Source organism: Pleurodeles waltl, chromosome 6 (genome assembly GCF_031143425.1).
Source record: "Pleurodeles waltl isolate 20211129_DDA chromosome 6, aPleWal1.hap1.20221129, whole genome shotgun sequence".
Lineage (NCBI taxonomy): Eukaryota > Metazoa > Chordata > Amphibia > Caudata > Salamandridae > Pleurodeles > Pleurodeles waltl.
In genome coordinates, this window is record NC_090445.1 from 1,017,126,934 (window position 1) to 1,017,150,857 (window position 23,924).

The following is a 23,924-nucleotide window of genomic DNA, read 5'->3' on the forward strand; positions in this document are numbered from 1 at the left end:
TATTCAAAGACGATAATGACATGATATTAACTGTAGATGTTGCCGAGAGTACGAATAATAGTAATGCTGCGGCAGAGTTAAATCCTCTTAGAAGGAAGCCGCCAATCTGCAATATTGTAATTAATGGTGTAGATGTATGATTGATGGCAGATTCAGTTTCACTTTTCATTTTTCACTTTGATTGGTCCTGAAGTCTTCATGAAATTTAAACCATAGGAACTTCAAACTTCCTCTGAAATAAAATTGTGTCTTCGGAGAAAAAAAGATTGGGATTGAGGGCCAATTCAATAGGCTATTCGAATTAGAATGGATATTTGCCCAAAGGGTGGTATATGTTGCAAAAGAAGACTCAAACATATAGGGTTAGCATGGCCAAGGAAACCTATACATGATGTTAGGCATCAGTCATCCTGATTGTGTAATTTCCAGATTTAAACTCATGGTTGAATGCATGAGTATTTCCCCAATTAATTATTGGGTATGCAAATTCCTATGGTATGTACTGAATAGCTTAGAAAGTTGTAAGGAATTCAGTGCAAAATAGTGTTGAAAACAGAGTCCTCGCCAGAAGCTATTGTCCGTTAGAGGAGATTTACGAAAAGTGTCAGTAGGATGTCCTAAAGCCTATTGAAAGTTCTGAATGACTTGTGCCTGTTATTTTATCGTGTAAGAGTGAATGTTCTCTGTGTTTGTGTGTGGATTTGGGAGATCTAAACCAAAATATATTGGTTGATGGAGAAGCTCTGCCCATTATTAATTAAAGGTTAAGCACACTGGAAGGTTCCTCAGCATTTACTACTTACATCTTACCTCATTGCGGGAGCTTTTAATTACAAACATATGCCATTTGGATTGGCATTCGGTTCATACGTATTTCAATGGCTTATAAGTGAAATTTTCAAGGATTGCGAAGGTGTCCGATATTTTCAGGATGGCCTACTGGTGTTTGGCCAAGATCTTCAGTAACACAACACACATCTAGACAAAGTGTTACACATTTTGCAAGATAAAGGGCTAACTCTCAGGGGCGATAAATGTAAGTTTGAACAGTTGGGAGTGGATTTTTTGGGACATCACATATCTAAAAGTGGCGTCAGTTCCAAGGTGGATTGCGTAAAACAAATTAGGGAACTCCTGTTCTCACAAACACAGGTCTTTCTTGGGGTGTTTTTTTTTTACTCTAAGTATGTTCCTCACCTCATTTTGCGATAAAACTAGTTCCCTAGGGATTTTTTTTTAAAAGGTGCAGTTTTTAGTTAGAAAGAAGATTGTCAGGAAGCTTTCGATAAAATATGCTCTGACATAATATTTGCAAGACCTCTAAAGTTGTTTGACACTAAGGATTTTAGTATCATAGTCATTGATGCCAGCTGTATTGGGTTGGGAGCTGTTCACATACAAAGGAGGAGTCATGGCATGGAGTATGTAGATGCATTTGCATCAAAGCACTCTGTAGAGCAGAACACACCTACTCTGTCACTGAAAAAGAAGCCCTAGCAATGTGGTGGGGTACACTATTTTTATATATGTGTGTGTGGGGGGGGGAGGAGGTGGGTGTTCCTTTTATTTCCAGGATGTATCACAAACCTTTCATTGTTGTTCAGTACGAAGGGTGGTGCCAAGGTTATAAACAGGATTACCAAATAGGAATATTGCTTACAGGAAATCAACTTCTACATTGAGTATGTCTCAGGCAGAAACAAAGTAATTGCAGATTTTTTGTTGAGCATGCCTCTCTATACTTTGGATGAGGAAGTTGTAGAGGATGGTTTGCATGGCTAATTTAATCAACAATTTGTTGAATGCACTCTGGAGGAATGTGAGTGGAGGGATGAGTTACAAAAAGACACCTTACTAAACAAAGTCATGTTTTGGGGTGTGCCCTAATTCCAAGGAGTTAGACATGAATTTCACACTATGGCTCTCATTACAACTTTGGCGGGCGGAAGTTGTAACTACCGTGCAGCCGCCAATGTAGCCGCACTCCCCGGGTGGCCATTATGACATCCCCGCTGGGCCCAGTGGGCATATCAGGCACAACATGGGAGCCAGCTCCAAATGGAGCCGGCGGTGTTGCGGCCGTGCGACGGGTGCAGTTGCACCCGTGCACCCGTCACACTTTTCACTGTCTGCTGTGCAGATAGTGAAAAGCTGTGTGGGGCTGTGCCACAGGGCCCCTGTTGTGCAGGGACCCCCATGGGGCCCACGACTCCCCTTCCCGCCAGCCTTTCCATGGCGGTTCCTACCGCCATGAAAAGGCTGGCGGGAAGGGGGCTCGTAATCCCTTGGGCAGCGCTGCAAGCAGCGCTGCCCTGGCGGATTAAAACCGCCGGGACCAACGTGGCGGAAAACCGCCGGGACCAACGTGGCGGAAAACCGCCAGGACCAACGTGGCGGAAAACCGCTGGTCCCGGCGGTGCAACCGCGGCAGTTCTGCCACAGTCGTAATCCCTGAGTTTGTACTGCCAGCCTGTTGGCGGTGCAACCTCCAAACAGCCCTGGTGGTCTTTGACCGCCAGGGTTGTAATGAGGCCCTATATGTCCAAGTTGCCTTAGAACTGACAAGTGAGAAGGGACTTTTATGCAGGCTAGGACAAATGGCTGGTCTGATCAAAATGATAAAGAGGATATTAGAAATAGCACATGAGGTTCACATAGATATAAGAGCAATAAAATGTAGAATATGAGAATACATCTGGTGGACTCGTATAGAGAGGGCTGAAGAATACTTTGTAAGGGATTGTGGTCCTTGTATTATGAGAGATAAGACTCAGGTGACCCAACCATTTCCAGTTAATCCCCTGAATGCACCATGGGTGCCTTGAACAAAATTGCTGTTGTATTTTGTAAGGCCCATTAAGGATTTGGGAGAAGGTTCTCATTTTGTCATTTCTTTGGATGGATTACATGCCCAAGTGGCCAGAAGTTAATTTTGTTAGTAACACTAGATCGATCGTTCAATTTGTATGCATAGTGTTCATGAGAGAAGGTTATCCTAAAGAAATTGTGACTGATAACAATACCCAATTAGTGTTGTAAGAAATTGAGACATTTTTAAGTGTTCATGGCATCAGACATATTGGAGCTCTTTATACTATCCTAGGAGTAATGGTTTAGTGGAACAGTTCAACCACATATTGAAAGATCAGCTGCAGTTGGCAATGATTACCAAATTTAATTGAGAGCTTGTAGGGGAGGACATGTTATGTGCAGACAGAACAACTCTCATTGTATTGAGTGGGGTGTCACCTTTTGTATTATTGCAAGGATGTGTGCCTGGCTCTAAACTCACTAGGAAGTGGATAGAGAGTTGCTATATTTATACTACAAAGGTCAGTCCTGGTTTTCTACCCCAGTCCAGGTTGTTAAAGAAACTTCAAATGTGGTCCATGCCAGAGCTAGAAAGGTGTGGAATAAAGACAGGATTGCTGTTATTCCAGGTTGGAAAGTTGACTTTGTGCATACTCGTTTTCATGAGGCATAAGAGCAAGAGTATATGAGAGTGCCATGAGTAACCTGGTTAAGGGATGAAAAGCATAAGCTAGTTTGGTATAAAGATTACATTGTTGGCTAAGCAATTTTGTCCCTATCATATGAAAGTTTATTCTCTTAGTGAATTCCACTTGCCTAGTGGATTCCATGTTCACTCAGCTGAATAGATGTTTAATTTTACTTTTGTTCTATGTTCACTCAATTTAATAATTGTTTAATATTACTTTTTGTTAATAATTTTTGGATGAGGGAAGAATGTGTTGGGTGGATGGCAGTTGGTGAGGATCATAGAGGGATATGCTGGTGATGATTTACCTGTATGCAACATCCGGAATAAGTCAGTCTTTAACTTTCAGTGGGGTGTTTCTTCTTCATTTTGATATGACACCTGGACAATCTTCTCATACTCCAGGATGTACAATCACTAAATTTAGAAGAGCTAGTTAGCAATCTCATAAGTGTTGAGGGGTTAAAAAACCTGCTTCATCTTTATCCCACTTCACTTTAACATTGAGTGTCACCCAGTCTCCCACCTTGAGACTTTCATTCTTCATATCATGCTTACAATCATAGTACTGTTTGTACTTATTTTGAGATTTTTTAATGCTGCTATTGATATCCCCAGATGCACTAGTGATGCCCCAGTCTTCTGACTAAGCTTGTCTTTAGTAAAAGAAGATTGCAAAGGAACTGTACCTAGTTAATGTGAGAGTAATGCAGTATGCTAGTCATCCTCTTAGTTTCGATTTCCAAGTTTGTGTTACTACTCTTGGTTAGTTCTGTCACACCCTTCTGTCATACTCTTGGTCAATATTAAAATTTACTACAATTTGATTACCATTTGGGTGGTACCGGTTACAGTAGGTGATCCTTTTGCATGCGAAATAACTTTGACAAGCAAAGACTTGAACTGGAGACCTTTACATCCAATAACTCGCTTAGAAAGCCATTCTTTGAGGAAAACCTTATCAATGAACTCCAAAACACTTCTTCTGTCTTCTTTGATGATAATTTCTACTTCTGGCCACTTAGAAGAAAAATATATCAACAAAGTTGCAAACTTAACTTCCCCTCTGTCAGGCTGAACATGAATCTGATATCAACTTCCTGAGCTTGCCATTTATTTGGCATGGAGGAGGCTTAAAGGTAATTTGAGCCATACTGCATCCAGACTGATCAATGTCAACGTCTATTTTTGATCACCATTAAATGTCCTTAACCCTACATTTTGTTTTATCAATGCCAAAATTACCTGTATGACATTATAGATAGTTATCATCATTAACTTCACTTCTAAACAGTAATCCTGCTAATTCATTTCTAATTTTTCAAAATACTTTCCTCTACCTCCTCACACACACTTCATTTGCCACCCTTCTTTAAAGAATTCCTATAAATCATTTAAGGAACTTACCATCTCCATTGCTTTCCATCCACTCCACAGATTATATAGATTGCCCTTAATAGTTCTTCACAAATGCCAATTGGAACTCACTCAACTCATCATTAGTACTGGTGAACACATACTGATTTAAAAAACTGTGGCTCCATTCTTAATTTGTGGTACATACTGGACACTGTAAACAAATCTTGCAACCTCAATAGAAGGAGAATTGTGGTTAATGATTCATTGTGAGGCCTAATGGTGGACTCAGAGGTCCACAGAAACTGTCTACAATATTCCATGCCCCACACACAGTTAAGGTTTCCCCTTCAGTGGCAGAGTAACATTCTTCTGTTGGTGTCAAAGAATGGAATGCAAAAGGCTAAAGTCACTTCCTGCTTTCCACCCTCCAGCTGGGTAAACATAGCTTCTAAGGTATCCACTGTTATGACAATCTTCGTTGTTGGATCAAATCCTTGCAAATGTCCTATTTATTTATCTGAAGACCTTCTTGACACTTCACGCCCATTCTGTTTTGTTTTTGTCCTATGAAAAATGTCTTAACTTGTGTGTTTTTAATGCAAAAATGCCTGATACATTTTGAGTAAAATTAGCCCAGATCTGAGAACCTGAGAATGATCTAACCTCATCCTTATTTTTAGGAATAGGAGCATGTTTAATGACCTCTACCAACCCTTCCTTGGGTTTAATTACATTAACATTTGCCACATGCCCCAGATATGTGACAGAAGTGACAGCAAACTGACATTTACTAAATTCTGCAGTTAAAACCATATTTTTTAAGAATACTTAAGGCCTCTCTGAGTCAGCGGTCATGTTTATTTCTGTTTTACCCATTACGAGTATGTCACTCTGGAAGAAAAGGCTCCCTTAACTTTTTTGAACAGCAGATATGTCAAGCTTTAGAAAGCTGCTTCCATAGAAGCTATATTTAAATATATTTATGAACTGGAAACATCCTATGTGCATCATGATGCAGTTAAGAATCCAGTGGTAGGTGGATACAGGGTCAATGGTAGAATACCACCAGTGGTGTAACAAAGGCCCCCGCAGCACCTGCGGTGCAGCGGGCCCAAGCAGCAGGCGGTCCCCTCAGCACAACGGCCTGACAGCTCCTGAGTGAGTCCAGAGGAGGGGCCTTTATTTTCTTTGCGGGGGGCCTCGAGTTTTGTGACAAAACTGGATACCACTGTACTCCTTTGGGCAAGGAAATAACTAATTTATTCTGAATAGGGACAACAACAAAAATCCAATCTGTAAAACTGAAGTAATGAATCTGGAAAGATTTTAGTGAAAATAGAGCCAAAAAGCACAAATTGCCAACTAGGGATATTTGGTCATGCTGGACCAGGTCATCTTCACATTTTCAGGCCAACCGTGATGGAGCACAGGTCTTCTACAGTCACCTGGTTAGGCTCCCTGAAGTTTGCCTTATCACATCTCCTGCTAGAAATCCAGTTCTCAGTGAAGGGGTGCACGAAGAGCAAGGATAGCATCTCAGAGGGCTGCTGAAGTAGCACAAAGAGCAGGCCAGGTAGCATGGGCGGGCACTGCAGGAGCTTTGAGTTGGTGGTCCCCCACTAGCTGTCGATCCTGTAGCGCTAAGAGGTGGCTGCCGGAGCTTCACATTGAATCATAGTGAGAGCAGCTAGAGCTCAGTATGAACCGGCTTGTTCACAGTCACAAGGAGTCCTGGAGCTTGAAAATAACTCACTAAGCCATGCCAAGGGACCAGGACCTGAGGGGTACCACTTGCGGTTCAGGAACTCACTTCAGCTGGATCCAGGGGCTGATGCAGGATGTTGGGGAGCCTATCATGTCCCTGAGGCTCTGATGGAGGCCAGCAGACAATAGCCCTTGGAGTCAGTCTGGGATCCGAGGTTCAAGTGTAAAGTTGGGGGTCCTGTTCTCTTCTCACCCAGGCAAGAGGGCACCAGGCAGCAGGTCAGTACAGCAGGGCAGCAGTTCCTTCAAAGCAGCAGTCCAGCAGTGTGGCAGTCCTTTCAGCTGCACTGTAGTACTTCATGTTTGCAGAGTATCCACAGGTCCGGAAGTGTACAAATGAGTTGATGTCATGCCTTTGAACTGCACAGGTGCCCTGCCTTCCTGACCCTGGCTCCAGCTAACTACAGAGGTTATACAGCGCTTTGTGTGGCGACAGGAACATAGCCTACTCTTGCCAGTGATGGGCCATTTAGGCACACCTAAGCTCTCCATTGTGTGTGGCTGTCTAGGAGAAATATACAAAGCCCAAATGTAAACTACACTCAGTCATGTGACCCAGAGACAAGACAGACTGCAGGCACCAAATGGCTAAAGCAAGAAACTGGGGAGTTTCTAAAAGTGGCTTTTTCAAACTTGTAATTTAAAAACCGACTTCGCCACGTTAGGATCTTTCATTAAATTTCCAGAGACACTCACCATGAATTGAGTACCTATTCTCATTTGGAAATTACACTCATAAAATGTAATAAGGTAACTCCAATGTTATCCTATGGGAGTGGTAGGCCTTGCAACGTGAAAAACAAATTTGAGAGTTTGTCACGACCAGGACATGTAAAACCTACAATACAAGTACATGTCCTGCTTTCTGAATGCATTGCACTCTGCCCTCTGGGCTATCTAGGGCCCACCAGAGGGGTGACTTATATGTATTAAAAAGGAAGGTTTGGGCCTGGTAAAAGGTTTATTTTGCCTGGTTGACATGGCAATTTAAAACTGCACACACAGCCTGCATACACTGGCTGAGGCAAGTTTAAGTGCTACTTAACTGGGTGGCACAAACAGTGCTGAAGGCCCACTTGTAGTATATAATTTACAAGCCCTGGGCACAGGTATTGCTAACTTACTAGGGACTTAACAAGTGAATTAAACATACCAAGTGGGTGTAAGCCAATCATACCATGTATTATGGAAAGAGCATAAGCACTTCAGCACTGGTTAGCAGTGCTAAAGTGCGGAGAATCCTAAAAGCCAACATAAACAGGTTCAGAATATAGGATGGTGAAGGCAAAAAAGTTTGCGGATGACTCTGAGGAAAGGACCACATCCAACAATTGTCATCATACTCACACAGCAGCAAAACCTGTTGGGGCAGTTTGGGTTCAAACCAATTTCCAGAGCCCTCCAGTCAACCTCTGCCCCTTTTCAGTCACAGGCAGCTTGCCTGAGGCTCTTCAGCCTTTAAATTTAAACATAGTTAAACGGTATCCAAAAGGAGTACCGTTTCTCCTATGAAGCTCTCGCAGTTAATATCTATTGGTTCTGTATTCCTCCAATTACTGTACATAATTTATTTTTCCTTACTTCTTGATCTACAATGGAGGGCAAGGATGCAGACACTACTACAATTTGTGTTATCAATCTGTCAATCTTCTTCTCAAAACAAACTGGTTTACTGCATGTTTCAATATTAACATCCAGAACTTTCCCTCCTATACTTAAAGACACCTAGGCCCATATTTATACTTTTTTAGCGCCGCATTTGCGTCGTATTTCGACGCAAAATCGGCGCAAAACTTCAAAATACAATTGTATTTTGGAAGTTTGCGCTGCTTTTGCGTCAAAAAATGACGCAAATGCGGTGCTAAAAAAGTATAAATATGCGCCCTACTGCTTTCAAGATCTTCACTGTCTGACAATGTACTTATGACCTTAGTTTTGTTTGACATACTGTCAGTAACACATTTTACTTTCACATTCCTACATTTTCATCTAGACACCCTAGGAAAGTGCCCCACAATACCACAACTTGAACTGCATTAATGAATGACTGGGCAATTGTTGCTATATGCTCAATGCTCCCTGTTACCCCATCAGTGCAATGATGAGATGATTACTTGCCTCTACTGTCCTCTTGTGTTTTTTGTTCCTACTTGCCTTGTCTCCTAGACCTGCTACCTTGTGTGCTAAAGCCACCACATCTTTTAGTGAAAAGTCACAGTTGACCCAAAGTATATTATATACTCCTTGTTTGTTTATATTCATGATGATCTGATCCAATATAAATTCATCATGCAGGTCTCCAAAAGGCAATTAATATCTAATTTCGTCAATGCGTACATTTAGGGCCTAATTTATATACAGGCAGGTGGCCCGTTATTCTATCACCCTGACGGAGGTTCAAAGTTGGCAATCATTTTCAAAGCATTGACAGGAACGGCCATCACAGCCATTCCTGTCAATGCTGTGTACAGTTTGTTGCAGGCTCCGTCAATGGAGCCCTGCACCAAACTGTTTTCTTTGTTAAAATAAAAAACAAAATGCTCCCGTCTTCATCTGAGTGCTCTCCGATGGTGAGGGGAGCATTTAGCAGTTTTCACTGCCCCTTACGCCAGAGTATTCCTGGCGGTGATGGGCAGTAAAACCTGGCCTCTAATTCTGCCCATCTAAATTAGGTAGGTGGATTTAGAGGTATGCCTCCGATGGCCTTGTGGAGTAAGGGCCATTGGTTGCAGACCTCTAAGTGGAGTAGTCTTCACCGTGATTAAACCAAAGGCCTTCCCACTTTTAAATTTGGTGGTGGTCCTTTATCTTGGTGGTATGTACACTCTGTTGCCACTGCGATGATATACATACCAGTAGGATGTAAATCAGGTCCATAGTAATCAATATTCTTTGAAAGTCCCTGGTTCCTTTGACATACTTTGTTGCTGTGTCTATGTATATGTTTAGATCATCCGCAGCATTTTTAAGTACATCAGTTCAGGTTTTGGTTTCTCCTCTGTCTGGTTGTGTAGCCTAAAGTGGGGAGTTCAAGAAAATTTTTTTCTTTTTACTCTCTGCAATGTCATCCTCCACAATAGTGGATAAGTAGCTTGAAAAAATATTTCTTTTATTCATGCTATTCCATGACTGGCTCACCTGGAGAAGGAAGAAAGGAAAGAGGATATGTGAAGGTGAATGTTTACGCAGTACATGTGATGGCTTGGAAGAGATGGAGTGTTCTAACATAGTACAGTATTTTCCCAGAAGTACTCACTGGAGAATTTCTTCTTGAAAAAAAAGAGTCAACCAAGTGAGAGCCAAGCCAACTGTGGAGACACCATTGATTACAGATAGCAAAAACCTTGACAAACAAGAAAATTGAAATGATAGCCTTACCATCTCACTATCTTGAACAGTGCAGGCCGTCTGAACAGTAAGAAAAATATAGTGCCCCCACCGGGTATTGTAGTTTGTCATTTAAGGCAGCCGAAAGATGCCTACCATGTAGCACATACGGGTCATGCAACCTCATGTATCAGCTTTACACATAGACATCAGGTACTGCAGCCATTGCAAGCTAAGACAGTTGCCAGTACATAAAAAGGGTACTGCAGCAACCTGTGAGAGTACTTTCCAGGCTTGTCCTAGGCCAGCCGTGTGGCTTTTTCAAAAGGCCTCAAAACCAGGTACTAATATGAGGTAACCACACCTCCAAAAGATTCCTAAGGTGGGCAGCCCTTACAGGAGTCTCCTCTGCCAATGTCACTGCAGTTCTCACCATCAGCAAACTATTCAGGTCAGGAGAGATGCTATACCCAGCCCCCACTCAAGGACCAGCAAACAAACCAGAACCGCAGCTGCACTCATCACATTGATGGAAGGAGGAGAAGAACAATAGCAGGAACATATGTTCCTCCATTGCAGTCCTAGTAGAGCAGGTCAACAGCCGGTGGCAGTGATGTTTCCACACCAACAGTCCACAAGTTTAAACTCAAACCTAGTACAACATATGTTATATACAACAGAACCAGAATCTATAGGAACATTCTAAGGTCAGCTAGTAAGCTACCAGCACTACAATGAATATGAAAGTTGGCAGACTTAAGTATGGTGTAGATCCAAGGAACAAGTGAGGTAGTGTTGAAGCCTAGTGATTCTATTGGTGTAGAAAGGAATAGGGCTAAAAGGAATAGGGATACATCTTTCATGTGGATCTCATAATAAAGCATTGGGCTGATTTTGCTTTTATGTTGGGAGTGGTAAAGTGCAACTCTGTTTTCTGAGGCATGAACATCAAAAATGTGGCTGACATTAGGGACTGGAGTTTCGCTAGGCTGGTGCTGTGTGTGAGGATGTCATTCATGGATGTAGTTTTAGGTTTGGTTTTGGTGTCAGCTGCCTTTGGTGGATGGATACTCGAGTCCCCTTTAACAATGAACTCAGTGGCTCTGCGGTTAAATTGGATACTTTCTTCTGTCAGAATCTGAGGTATTGCTTCCAGGCAACTGAACAGAAATCTCATTAAAATTGTATAAGCCCTGAAACACCTAAGGACTATTGCTTTTTGGCTCCTTCCAATATTGTCTTCTTTTTAATCATAGTGTGTGTCTGGGTAGATGGGATCTAAGAATGCAGAACAAATGCAGCAAGATGGCAGAAGGCAGAATGGATCTTGCTATTAACTGTGCCTGATATGGGTCATTGAGAAGTAAGAGTGGGGCCCACTACAAATGACGTCATAGTTCCCAAGTGGTGGTCAAGTATATGGCTCAACCTCCAGAGTGCCTGAATTTTACTCTACAAAGCAATTTACTATTCTAAACCTCCCATTATACATCAGTTGGTTGTAATCCAATGTAAAGTGTGCAGTCAGCAGGCACTTAAATACCAGGCAAACATCACTTCAACAATAATAGGTTGAGAGATGTATCTAGATTCAGCCAAACATTATGCTGACAATTACTGAATGCAAAGGAGCAATTTTGAGAATTGACAGTGGTGGGCCTATAAAAGACACTTGGGTGTCTATTATGAAGAGGCAGCATACCTGTATTGATTGTGGCTGTTAGCGTGTAAATAAGAAGTGCCACTTTCTGTGAATTGGCTTTACTTTTCCATTTAAAAGGTTCCAATCTCTGCCAAGAAGGGCTGGTACTACTCCATCAAAACTAATCAATGTCTGTCTTTATGTGTTCTCTCTCTGTGAAATTAAAATGTTGCAAGAACCCAGTGCCTGCTCATAATTTCAACCTACACACAAAGGATATAAATACAGATAAGGAAGCCCAGATGCAGTGGTGGTGATGTGGCATAATTTGCTATCTAGCATTACAATGAGTAAGTGCAGAAAATCAAGCGATCCTAACAGTCTCTAAATGAAAAGGTTTTTCTAAGATGGGGCCAAATGATTCATTTTAAATCACAATTTTTCAAACACACTGGCTAAAGACCCAGTTATACAGGCATGACCAAACCAACTAAAGGGGAACTTATTAAATATTTCAGTGTTTTCGTGGTTCAGGGTTTAGGAACCTGTGGTTTCTGAGGTCCCTATGTTCGGTGTACTACTATATCTCTCTTACAAGATAGGTTGAGCAGCTGATCTGTGGGCTGTGACCCTGAGTCTGGGAGACTTTTTTAGGGTCAAGCTTGCAATATGCCTCTCGCTTGCAAGACACTCTTGTACACAAAAAAGGCTTGGAGTCCACCCATTGCCTCCCATTTGTTTGCTTATGTGGCATTCTTTTTTAGAGCCTGGTAATTGGTCACTGCAGGCATATCATAATTTCGGTTCTTGTTCACGGAGCAGGGACTAAGCACTGATTGATTCATTTTAATCAGTGCACATCCGCTGCTCCTTACGTGACTGACATACTATTTTGTTCTTTATAACTTCTAGTACCCTGCAAACTGAAGGCATGCAACAGCCAAAAACTTCCCCAGGTGGACAAACAAAATTGAAACGTTTTATTTTCTATAGTTAACTCTTTTCATTTAGTTTGCCAAGTGTTTTTCCACTTTGTACTCAAGTTTTCTTTTGTATTTGCTTGTGGACATTGTTCTCAAAAGATGACAATAATCTTGTTCTAAATATTGCAAAACAACATTGTTTCTTTCTTATGTGTAATTTCTAAAACTCTGCTTTAACACATAATCGTACAGTACACCCCACTCCATTCCAAAACAATCTGCCTCACTCCAATCCACAAAAATCCGCTCCACTCCAAAGCCCACCAACCACACCATCTCACTCCACACCAATCCACACTACTCAATCCTGTCCACCCCACCCATTCCAGTCCACCCTGGGCCAATCAAATCCACCCCAGACCAATTCAAATCACTCCAATCCAAACCACTCACCCCTATCCAAACCACCACATTCCAGTCCATACAACCCCCCCACTCCACTCAAAAACAATCTGTCCTACTCCAATCCAAAGCAATCCACCACACTCCAATCCAAAAAAATCTGCCCCTGCTCCAATCCACAACAATCTGCACCACTCAATTCCAAAACAGTCTGCCCCACTCCAATCCAAAACAATCTGCCCCACACCAATGAGACCCATTCCAATGTGCCTCATTCCAATCTAAAACAATCTGTCCCACTTCAATCTTCCCAACTCACATTCAAAACAATCTGCCCCCAATCCAATCCAAAATAATGCCCCACTCCAATCCACAACAATGTACCACACTCCAATCCAAAACAATCTGCCCTACTCTAATCCAAAACAATCTGCCCAAGTCCAATCTGCCCCACACCAATCCAAAACAATCTACCCCACTCCAGTCTGTCAAATTCAGATCTAAAACACTCTGCCCCATTCCAATCTGCACCACTCCAATCTTCTTCACTTCAGTGCAAACCAATTGGCCCCACTCCTGCCCAAAACAATCTGCCCCACTCCAGTCTGCCCCACGTCAATCCAAAACAATCTGCCCCACTTCAATCCAAAGCAATCTCCACCACTCTAATCTGCCCTCTCCTATCCAAAACAAAGAGCCCCACATCAACCTGCCCCATTTCAATCTGAACCAATCCGCCCCTCAATGTCCAAAGCAATCTCCACCACTCTAATCTGCCCCTCTCCAATACAGAACAATCTGCCCCACTCCAACCTGCCCTTTCCTATCCAAAACAAAGTGCCCCACATCAACCTGCCCCATTTCAATCTGAACCAATCCGCCCGTCTCCAGCCTGCCTCACACCTACCCAGAAGAATCTGCCCCACTTCAATCCAAAACAATCTGACATACTCCAATTTTCGACACTCCAACTCAAAATAATCTGCCTCACTTCAATCCAAAACAATCTGCCGCACTCCAGTCTATCCCACTCCAGTCCAAGCCACCTCACCCCAATCCAGTCCACCTCACTACACCCCAATCCACCCCACTCCAATCCAGAAATCCACTCCACGCCATTCTGCTCCACTCCAGTCCAAAACAATCCAACCCACTCCATTTGGCTCCACTCCTGTCCAAAATAAGCTGCCCCACTCTCATCTGAAACTATCTGCCCCACTCCAATCCAAAACAATCCACCCCATTCCAACAAACCAATTTGCCCCAATCCAATCCAAAGCACTTTGCCCCACTCATAAATAATCTGCCCTACTCCATTCTGCCCCACTCCAATCCAAAACAGTCTCCCCCAATCCAATGTGCCCCACTCCAATCCAAAGTAATCTGCCCCACTGCAATCCAAACCAATCCGCCACACTCTGATCCAAAATATCTGCCCCTCTCCAATTCAGAACAATTTGCCCACTCCAATTTGCCGCACTCCAACCCACCCCACTTCAATCCAAAACAGTCTGCCCCACTCCAATTCGCCCCACTCCAATCCAATCCACAAAACTCCAATCAACCACAACCAACCCCACTTTAATACACCTCACACCAATCCATCCAAATGCAACCTACGTCACTCCAATCCAGTGCACCTCACCCCAGTCCACTCCAATCCACCACAATCCATCCCACTCCAGTCCAATCCACTCACCCCATTCCAGTCCAATCCAACCCACTCCATTCCATTCAACTCACTCCAGTCCAATCTATCCCACTCCAGTCCAACCCATGCCACACAATTCCAAACCACTCCAGTCCAATCCACCCCACTCCACTCCAATTCAATCCACCCCACCCCATTCCAATCCAACCCATCCTTCCCCAATCCAACCCAGTCCACTCTGATGTAATCCAACCCATTCCAACGCAAATCCACTGTAACCCAATCCACCCCACTCCAATCTAATCCACCAACCTCACTCCAGCTGATCCCAGTCCAATCCAATCCACCCTAATCCACCCTACTCCAGTCCAATCAAGTCCACCTTAATCCACACCAGTCCAATTCAATCCACCCCACTCCAAACCACTTTAATCCACCCCAATCCAATCCAACCCACTCAATTTCAATCCACCCACACAATTCAATTCACCCACTTCAATCCACCACACTCCACTTTAGTCAATTCCACCCCACTCTAATCCAGTCCACCCACACCACTCTGATTCACAGCACACCAATCAAGTTTGCCCACTCTAAACTATCCAATCCAGTCCAGTCCACCTCACTCCAGTCCAATTCAATCCAGTCCAACCCACTCTAATCCAGTCCACCCCATGCAATTTAATTCACCCACTCCAGTCCACCCCACTCCACTTCAGTCCAGTCCACCACAATCAACCCCACTCTAATCCAGTTCACTAAAATCCAGTCCAATCCGCTCCACTTCAGTTCATCTAAATCAAACCCACCCCTCTCCAAGCCATCCCACTCCACCCCACTCCAAGAAAACCACCCCACTCCAATCCAGCCCACCCCACTCCAATTAATCCACCTCAATCCAATCCACCCCTCCTCAACCCAATCTCATCAACCTCACCCCAGACCACCTCATCCAATCCCCCTCACCCGAATCCAATCCACCCCACCCAATCTAATCCACCCAATCCAATCCATCTCACCCCAATCCATTCCACTTCAACCAAGCCCACCCCACTCAAACCAATCCACCTCACTCCAATCCAATCCACCTCACTGCAATCTGATCTGCACCTCTCCTGTCCACCCCACTCCAATCCATTCCACCCCACTCCATTCCACCCCATTCCATTCCACCCCACATTACTCCAGTCCACCCCACTCCAGTCCAACCAGGCTCCAGTCCAAACCACTCCATCTAATCCATTTAATCCACCCCACGCAATCCAATTCACTCCACTCCAATCCACCCGATCTCAATGTAATACATCCCACTCCAATGTACCCCACATTAATCCAACCTACCCCACCTCATTCTAATCCAATCTACCCCATCCAATCCACCCCACCCCTCTCCTATCCGCCCCACTTTAATCCAGTCTACTCCTATCCACCCATCTCTACCCCACGCCAATCCAACCTACCCCAGTTCAGTCCACTTCACTCCAATCTATCCATCCCACCCCACTTCACTAACATACACCCGACTCCACTCCAATCCAACCCACCCCACCCCACCCCAATCCAGTCCAATCCACCCTACCCCAATCCATCACACTCCAATCCAATCCAGCCCACCCCAATCCACCCCACTCCAGTCCACCACAATACACCCCACTCCACTCCACCCTACCCCAATCCAATCCACCCCACCCAATTCCATCCAGTCCATACTAACACAATCTACCCTATTCCAATCCATCCCACTCCGATCCAATCCACTCCACCCCAGTGCACCCTACTCCAGTCTACCCCACCCCAATCCAGTCCACCCTACCGAATTTCAGTGCACCCTCTCCAATCCTATCCACCCCAACAAATCCATCCCACTCCAATCCATCCAACTCCACTCTATCCCAATCCAATCGAACCCGTCCAAGTACAGTCCACCCCAATTCAATCAATCCAGCCCACCCACTCCACTCCATTCCAGCCCACCCCACTCTAATCCAGTCCAACCCACTCCCAGACACAGACACTCAGGGCCTCATTTCGAATTTGGCAGGTGGTGGAGGCCACCCGCCAGACTCAGTTGGACGGAAAACTGCCACTTCGGTTTTCTGCCTGCAGGCCCTAATACGAGTTTTCCTCTGGGGAAGCGGGCGGAAACAGTGTTTCCGGCCCTGGCCCAGTGGGATACATTGACGTCAGTTCGTAATCGAGCCGGAGGCAATGTTCGGGTGCATTGGATGCAGCACCACTCGTCGCACTTTTCACTGCCCGTAGTTTGAGCAGTGAAAAGCGCGACGGGCTGTCCATGGGGGCCCCTGCACTGCCCATGCCAACCCCCCCTTTCTGCCAGCCTTTGCATGGTGGTATGACTGCCATGCAAAGGCTGGTGGAAACATAGGGGGTCATTCTGACCCCGGCGGTCAGAGACCGCTGGGGCCAGGGTCGGCGGGAGCACCGCCGACAGGCCGTCGGTGCCCCGCAGGGCATTCTGACCGTGGCGGTCCGGCCGCGGTCAGATGCGGAAAACCGGCGGTCTCCCGCCGGTTCTCCGCTGCCCTTGTGAATCCTCCATGGCGGCGGAGCGCGCTCCGCCGCCATGGGGATTCTGACACCCCCTACCGCCATCCTGTTCCTGGCGGGTCTCCCGCCAGGAACAGGATGGCGGTAGGGGGTGCCGCGGGGCCCCTGGGGGCCCCTGCAGTGCCCATGCCAATGGCATGGGCACTGCAGGGGCCCCCATAAGAGGGCCCCACTTTGTATTTCAGTGTCTGCTATGCAGACACTGAAATACGCGACGGGTGCCACTGCACCCGTCGCACCTTCCCACTCCGCCGGCTCAATTCTGAGCCGGCGTCCTCGTGGGAAGGATGATTTGCCCTGGGCTGGCGGGCGGCCTTTTGGCGGTCGCCCGCCAGCCCAGGGCAAATCCCAAAATACCCTCAGCAGTCTTTCGACGCGGAGCGGTATTTTGGTGGGGGAAGTCTGGCGGGCGGCCTCCGCCGCCCGCCAGACTCAGAATCACCCCCATAGTTCGTACTCCGGAGGCAAGCAGCATTGTCCTGGTGGATTGACACCGCCGGCACCGCCAGGCCATCGGCTGGCGAACCTGGCGGTGCTGGCGGTCAGACCATGGCGGCTCCGCTATAGTCATAATCTGGAGGTCCGACCACTGCTTAGGCAGCAGTCCGACCTCCACTGTGGCCCTGGCGGTCTCCTGACTGCCATGGTCGTAATGAGGTCCTCAGACAGCATTACTGGTGCTAGTGTCAGAAAAATATCAATGTGAACTAGTATGAACAACCATTTAGCAATAGCAGCAGGTGCCCCCTGATACCATTGACATGAAATGTTATTAGCAATCCCTGTTCCCAATTTAGGACACATTTTTGCTCAAATATCAACATAAAATATTTAGAAAATGCAGATTTTGCACTCAAATAACAGTTTGACCTATTTGGTAAACATTTATCTTTTTCTAGGAACTACTTGTCATTTTCTGAAAATTACGCATCTATTTGTCCAATGTATTGAGTTGTTATTTTCCAGTGAGCACTCACTTGCAGTGGTATTGCATGTGAGCAAATACTTCCTCACAGGCCAATGTGTTACCATTGCCTGTCAGAGATGTAAGCCATATGCCAGAGATGACCAAAGAAAACTACCAAAGTCAGGGATGCCTACCCGATATTAAGAATGACCCACAGAAACACCAGATATGAGGATGGCACCAGATGTCAGAGATGGCTTTCTTAGGCCAAGGGAGGCATGCAGACACCCCCCCTGTAAGCCAGTGTAATCACCAACTTCATGGATTGGCCACCTTATGCCAGAGGTGGACACCAGATGACAGGGATGGGCACCAGATGTGAGGAATGGCAACCCTCCAGGTGTGACAAATGTCAGGGATGCCTACCTTGTACAAAGGGGCCCCTTTATAAGAGTACTCCACGTGGACACGCCCTCTTTGTACATCATTCTCCTGTGAGAATGAATAGTGTTCCTATTGTATTCCATGCTGTAAAGTAACTGTAAGGATACAAATAGCACATTGTTACGCTACTAAATTAATAAAATAATACATAAGATGTTAGGGGTCTCAATTACATGCAAGGGATTTACATAACATTCCACATAAGTATTTCAAATGCTAGTACTAGGCATCATAAGCCATCCGTGGTTTATGAACTACATCATATTTGACATTGATTTTGCTGTATAATAATAGTTTTTCATTTTTGTCAAGTCAATATTTTTTCACCATCTACTTTCCATTTTAATGAAAATGCACAGAATTTACCTTCAATTTTCTTTATTCATAAATGAATTTCCTCCCAAACAAGAGATTGACTTTTTCTAAAAACACACTTTTTGTCCCCATAAATGGACTTGACTTTTTCATCAAGCGTTCACATGTACTTGGACACCTTGTGGAGAAATTATTCCTCATTCAGCTTTGTGTCCCAATCTCTAAGAATGGGTTTTACATGGATGTCTAATAGATGTCAGAGATAGTGAACAGGTGCCCGTGTGCCTCTCTTAAATAATGCCTCCTGCTAGAAATGTGATGGGATACCATGGCAATATGGCTCTAAAATCATGCAATTTGACTGGACAGGATGGAGTTATAGAAGGCCAGAAAAGGAAATGATAAGCATGCGAGAAATGCCAATCTGCCACCGAGGTCCTGCAGAAAAATTGGAAGACTGGGCAGGAGAACCTTGGTGCTGCCCTGCTAGTGAGATTTACCAGACATGCAAGTAGCTCAATAGTGAGAATGCTGAGCAAAGAGTATGCATTCACATTTTAGAATCACATGTAAAATCAGTTCTTCTATAATCCAGGATCAAAACATTAGTCCACAATTAGCAACTTAACCACTATGCCACAGCTTCTCCTTGTGTGAGATGCAAGAAAGTGATGATTTTGAGGGCAGTTTTTATTTTTGGAGACAGAGTCATGAACTTCTCTGTCTTACCTGGCGTTGTTCATAATCATTTTGTATTCTTCCATCTTTCTAAATTTATGATCAGATCTTGGATAAATGGAATTGAAAGGACTCCTCAACCTCCGGTGTTCACGTTTACTAACTACACAGGTAAAACTGGATTATCAGGGAGGGCAACTAGAATGGTGGCTCTACCTTTTAGGGAGTTCAGGTGGATTAATTGTGAGTCACACTTAGCATATCAGGGACCTTAGATATCAAATGAGATAGCCAACAATCTAACACCTCTGAAAGTTTTATATGGATGGGTTCAAATCAGCCACATATAAAATAACTCCTTTCAGCCTACTGGCTTTTCAGAAGACATGGCCCAATGGGAATCTCCTACTAGAAGAAGAACCCCAAGAATTGTCAACTCAATTCTTTGAAAAAAGGGCCAATTTTGAACTGAAGAAACACAATATACTATTTTCCAGAACCAGAGTATGAATTGTAAAGTCCTGAAGCTTGTCAAATAAATTTTTGTATACTGATATGCTTACATATTGGACAAACTAAATGAAGTGTTTTACAGAAGGTATATGAATAATCATGTAATAGCTTACTTACATCAAGTTTAAAAAGTGGAAACATTATTGTGAGCAAAAACATAACCTTTTTTGCACTTAAGCATTATCCCTTGAGTTTGAGGATTCTCCTGAGCACAAAAAACAAAAGTGTATAATGAGTTAGCAGTGTTTACATCTCACAATAGTCTCATAAACCTGTACCCTTCTGCTTCAACTATGACTCTCAAGCACTGATAGATTAGTCCAGGTGCACATTCATCTAGTATCATCATAATCTTTATTATGAAATATGTACCATGTTTTAGTCCGTCCTATTTAATTTCCTTTCTTTTGACAGCTTTATACCCCTCATCTATCTTCATCAAGTTCCTTCCGAACAAGCCAGCTATCCTCTTTCAGCGATCTTCAACACTCATTTTCCAACTGTCCGGGATGCTCCAGGCTGAGCAAGATGTTGATATCTCCAGTCCAGTTTGGTAAGTCTCAATGAACATTTTAAAAAGCATGATAAGACACTAGAGTTTCTTTTTTCAATGCAGTAGTCCCACACAGTGGTTAGTATTGAAATACATCTCTTTCAATCATTCAAAGTTGATGAGGGGCATTTTTACTTACTAGTTAGTGAAATGTGCATGTGACAGCGGAACTGCAAGGGTCACAAAAAAGAGAATATATAACTAAGGAACACAATGTCAAAAGAGTGATAGGTTTATTCCTGTCCTAAAGGGATCAGGTTACAAGACACTACCATTTAATGTTACCTTTAGTTGTGCTTATTCGCTATGTGTCAGTGAATACTCCACTACAGGTTATAGCCCACTCATAGTTTAGGGGGTGATAAAAAAAGCACTGTCATGCCATGTCGCCTATCAAAGTCCCACCCCAGTCGTATGAATATTCCTATCCTATGTTGTGCCTCAATTTGTTATTTACTCTTTAGATATGTATCTCGTAAGTGACATTTAAAAAAAACTTTGGACACATTGGACAATATCATACAGAGCAGTTGACTTACTTTAATGATATGATTACTTATGGAACATTTTAAAATGAGAATCAAAAAGGTTTGGGAAGATGTTTGAAGGACTTCAAGTCGCAGCACTTTAGGCTCCCCTCCTTCCTATTATCCAACAGCAAGTCAAAGTAACACTGAGAAATGCTTTACATTGCAAGTTGTTTTGCTTCCTCTCTTTCCCAAGTGGCTAGGAATTGCCTGTGCTGGCAATGCCCTTGTGTCACCAGCCATCGCACCAGGCACCTGTGTTTTCTACCACTGAACAAGATAGTATGTAGCAATTATCTTTTTCAATGCATTCCCTTTTGAATTAGTCCACTCTGTCCTGTATTTGTGATTCTTTCACAAGTTGAAACATGTTATCAAATTCACAACAGCTAAAGACCTCTGTCAGTAACAGGAAGATGGATGACTCTACTGTGCTCAAAAATTGAAAACGTTGTGGCTATGAATATGTGAAAGTACTAAGTACCAACTCCACCCAAGTTTGGGTTTTCCTGGGATTGATCAGCCTTGTGATGCTAAATCCCAGTAGGACCAAATCTCTCACTATGGACGATGTGATTGCAGCCTTCCTGCATTTCGTTGTCGAGGTACTAGTACTGGCGCTCCTGAAATCAATTCTGTAGACTAGAGATCTAAAAAGCATTCATTACAGCCATAGACATTTTGAAATTGTTATTCAAAGGGGTATGGAGCAAAGCATCTAAGTCGCATTTGGAATCAACATCTGTTCCAGATCTTGCTTTTAGATAGTCTTCATCATTTGGCATTGATGAAAAAGAGAAAGAAGAGAGAGCAATAGCTATTAGGGTTGTCGTTTATTTCTTTGGAGGCAAGTTTGAAACTGCATACCGTCATTTCCTCTGGTGTATGGAAGGCAGAACAACAGCCTCCACAGCATTATATCATAGAGACAATAAATACTTCCACTTGTGGACAATTTGATGACTCTCTATTTTATGGTGCCTTTGGACCAATCGTTTAAAGATCCAAAGGGAAATTATCAGGGCTGACCCTCTCCACAATCCTGTTCCTTTGGTTTGTGCTCTCCTCATTGGAGGTTCAGCAATTTTTCTTTCTAGCCAAGACTTACCCTCCTCAGACTTTTCACCATGCCTCTATTCTTGAGAAACATGTCAGTACCCACACTGGTACGTTTCAGAGCTCCCTTAGTAATGTTGTCACTTTCTACATCTCCTCTAGAAACCAAGGACTTGCCATATCTCCTGCGCCCTCCTCAGAAGTGGAAGTGGGTCAGATGAATAATTCAGCTGCCTCCCCAAATAATGTACTGAAGTGGTAAAAAGTCAGCATTTTCTGACTGTTTGTCCTTTCCCACAGAAAAAAACAAAAAGTGTACATGGATACAGATTACATGGTTTCTGGGACCTATTCACCTCATCTTCCCCAGACGTCGCCTTCCTCACCGAAACCTGGATGACTCTCTCCTCGTAACCTGACATCACCATAGCCATCCCCGAAGGCTACAAGATCACCCTCAGAGATGGCACCAACAGACTAGGAGGTGGAATTGCAATAGTACACAAAAACACCATCAGAATCTCAACAAACACCGAAGACACCCTCGATGCCGCCGAACACTTACACTTCAAGATCCACATCAACGCAAACACCACCCTCAGAGGAACCCTTGTCTACAGGCCCCCAGGCCCTGACCTCAATTCAGCGGCTCCATCGCCGACATGATTGGCACCCAGGCCCTAGCCTCCACAGACTCCATTCTCCTCGGTGACTTGAATTTTCACCTTAAGAACGCAAACGACAGCAACTCCACTGCTCTGATCGACAACCTCGCCAACCTCGGTCTCAAACAACTGGTCACAACGCCCACCCACTTCGCCAGCCACACACTCAACCCCGTCTTCTCCACCAGCAGCCACATCACCTTCAGCCATAACACCGAACTCCACTGGACCGACCACCGCTGCGTCCACTTCACCTTCCAGAAAGCCACCACTCACCACCACCCTCAACAGATTCCCCGCCGCAACTGGAACAAGATCTTGTAAGACCAACTGATATCCATCCTCGCCAAGGCCCCGCCACCCACCACCACCGACCCCAACACAGCTACCCTCAACCTCAGTCACTGGTTAGATGACTGCACCAACACCCTCGCTCCGCTCAGGAAATCCTCCAACAACCACACTAGCACCAAGGCCATCTGGCTCACCCCCAACCTTCAGACCTCAAAGCGGGAGTGCCGGAAAATCGAGAAGAGGTGACGTCGCGAACCAACAGAGAGCAACCACGCAGCCTCAAGACAGCCATCCGCAAGCACCACCAACTCATTTGGACCACCAAAAGATCCTTCTACAAAGATCGCATCGACAACAACGCCCACAACAGCAAAGAGCTCTTCAACATCATCAAGGAACTCGCCAACCCCAGGTCATGCTCCATAGACCCCCCCCTCCATCGCAAGACCTCTGCGACTCCCTCGCCGCATTCTTCCATTGCAAGATCATGGAAATCCACAATAGCTTCAACTCCTCGCCCACCACGACCACCACCAACCTCAACGCACCCAGCCGCACCAACCTCTTGCTCTCATGGACCCACATCAATGACGAGGACACCGCAAAAACCATGAGCACCATCGACTCCGGATCTCCCTCTGACCCCTGTCCCCACCAAGTCTTCAACAAAGTGAGCCCCATCATCACCTCCTAACTCCGCATGACCATCAACAGCTCCTCCGAGACCACCACCTTCCCGGAGAGCTTGAAGCACGCCGAAGTCAACGCCCTGCTAAAGAAACCCAAAGCGGACCCCGAAGACCTCAAGAATTACCGACCCATATCCCTTCTTCCCTT

The 23,924-nt window shown here is 44.5% G+C and overlaps 1 protein-coding gene across 2 annotated transcripts in view; it reads left to right on the forward strand.

Annotated features, from left to right (window-relative positions):
- The window catches only part of CCDC27 (coiled-coil domain containing 27), a 259,053-nt gene that overhangs the window by 93,718 nt on the left and 141,411 nt on the right, over positions 1 to 23,924 (forward strand). For both annotated transcript variants that reach the window (XM_069239955.1, XM_069239956.1), the window contains exon 4: positions 20,407 to 20,545. In XM_069239955.1, coding sequence (XP_069096056.1) covers positions 20,407 to 20,545 — 139 coding nt within the window. The remainder of the gene's footprint in view (positions 1 to 20,406; positions 20,546 to 23,924) is intronic.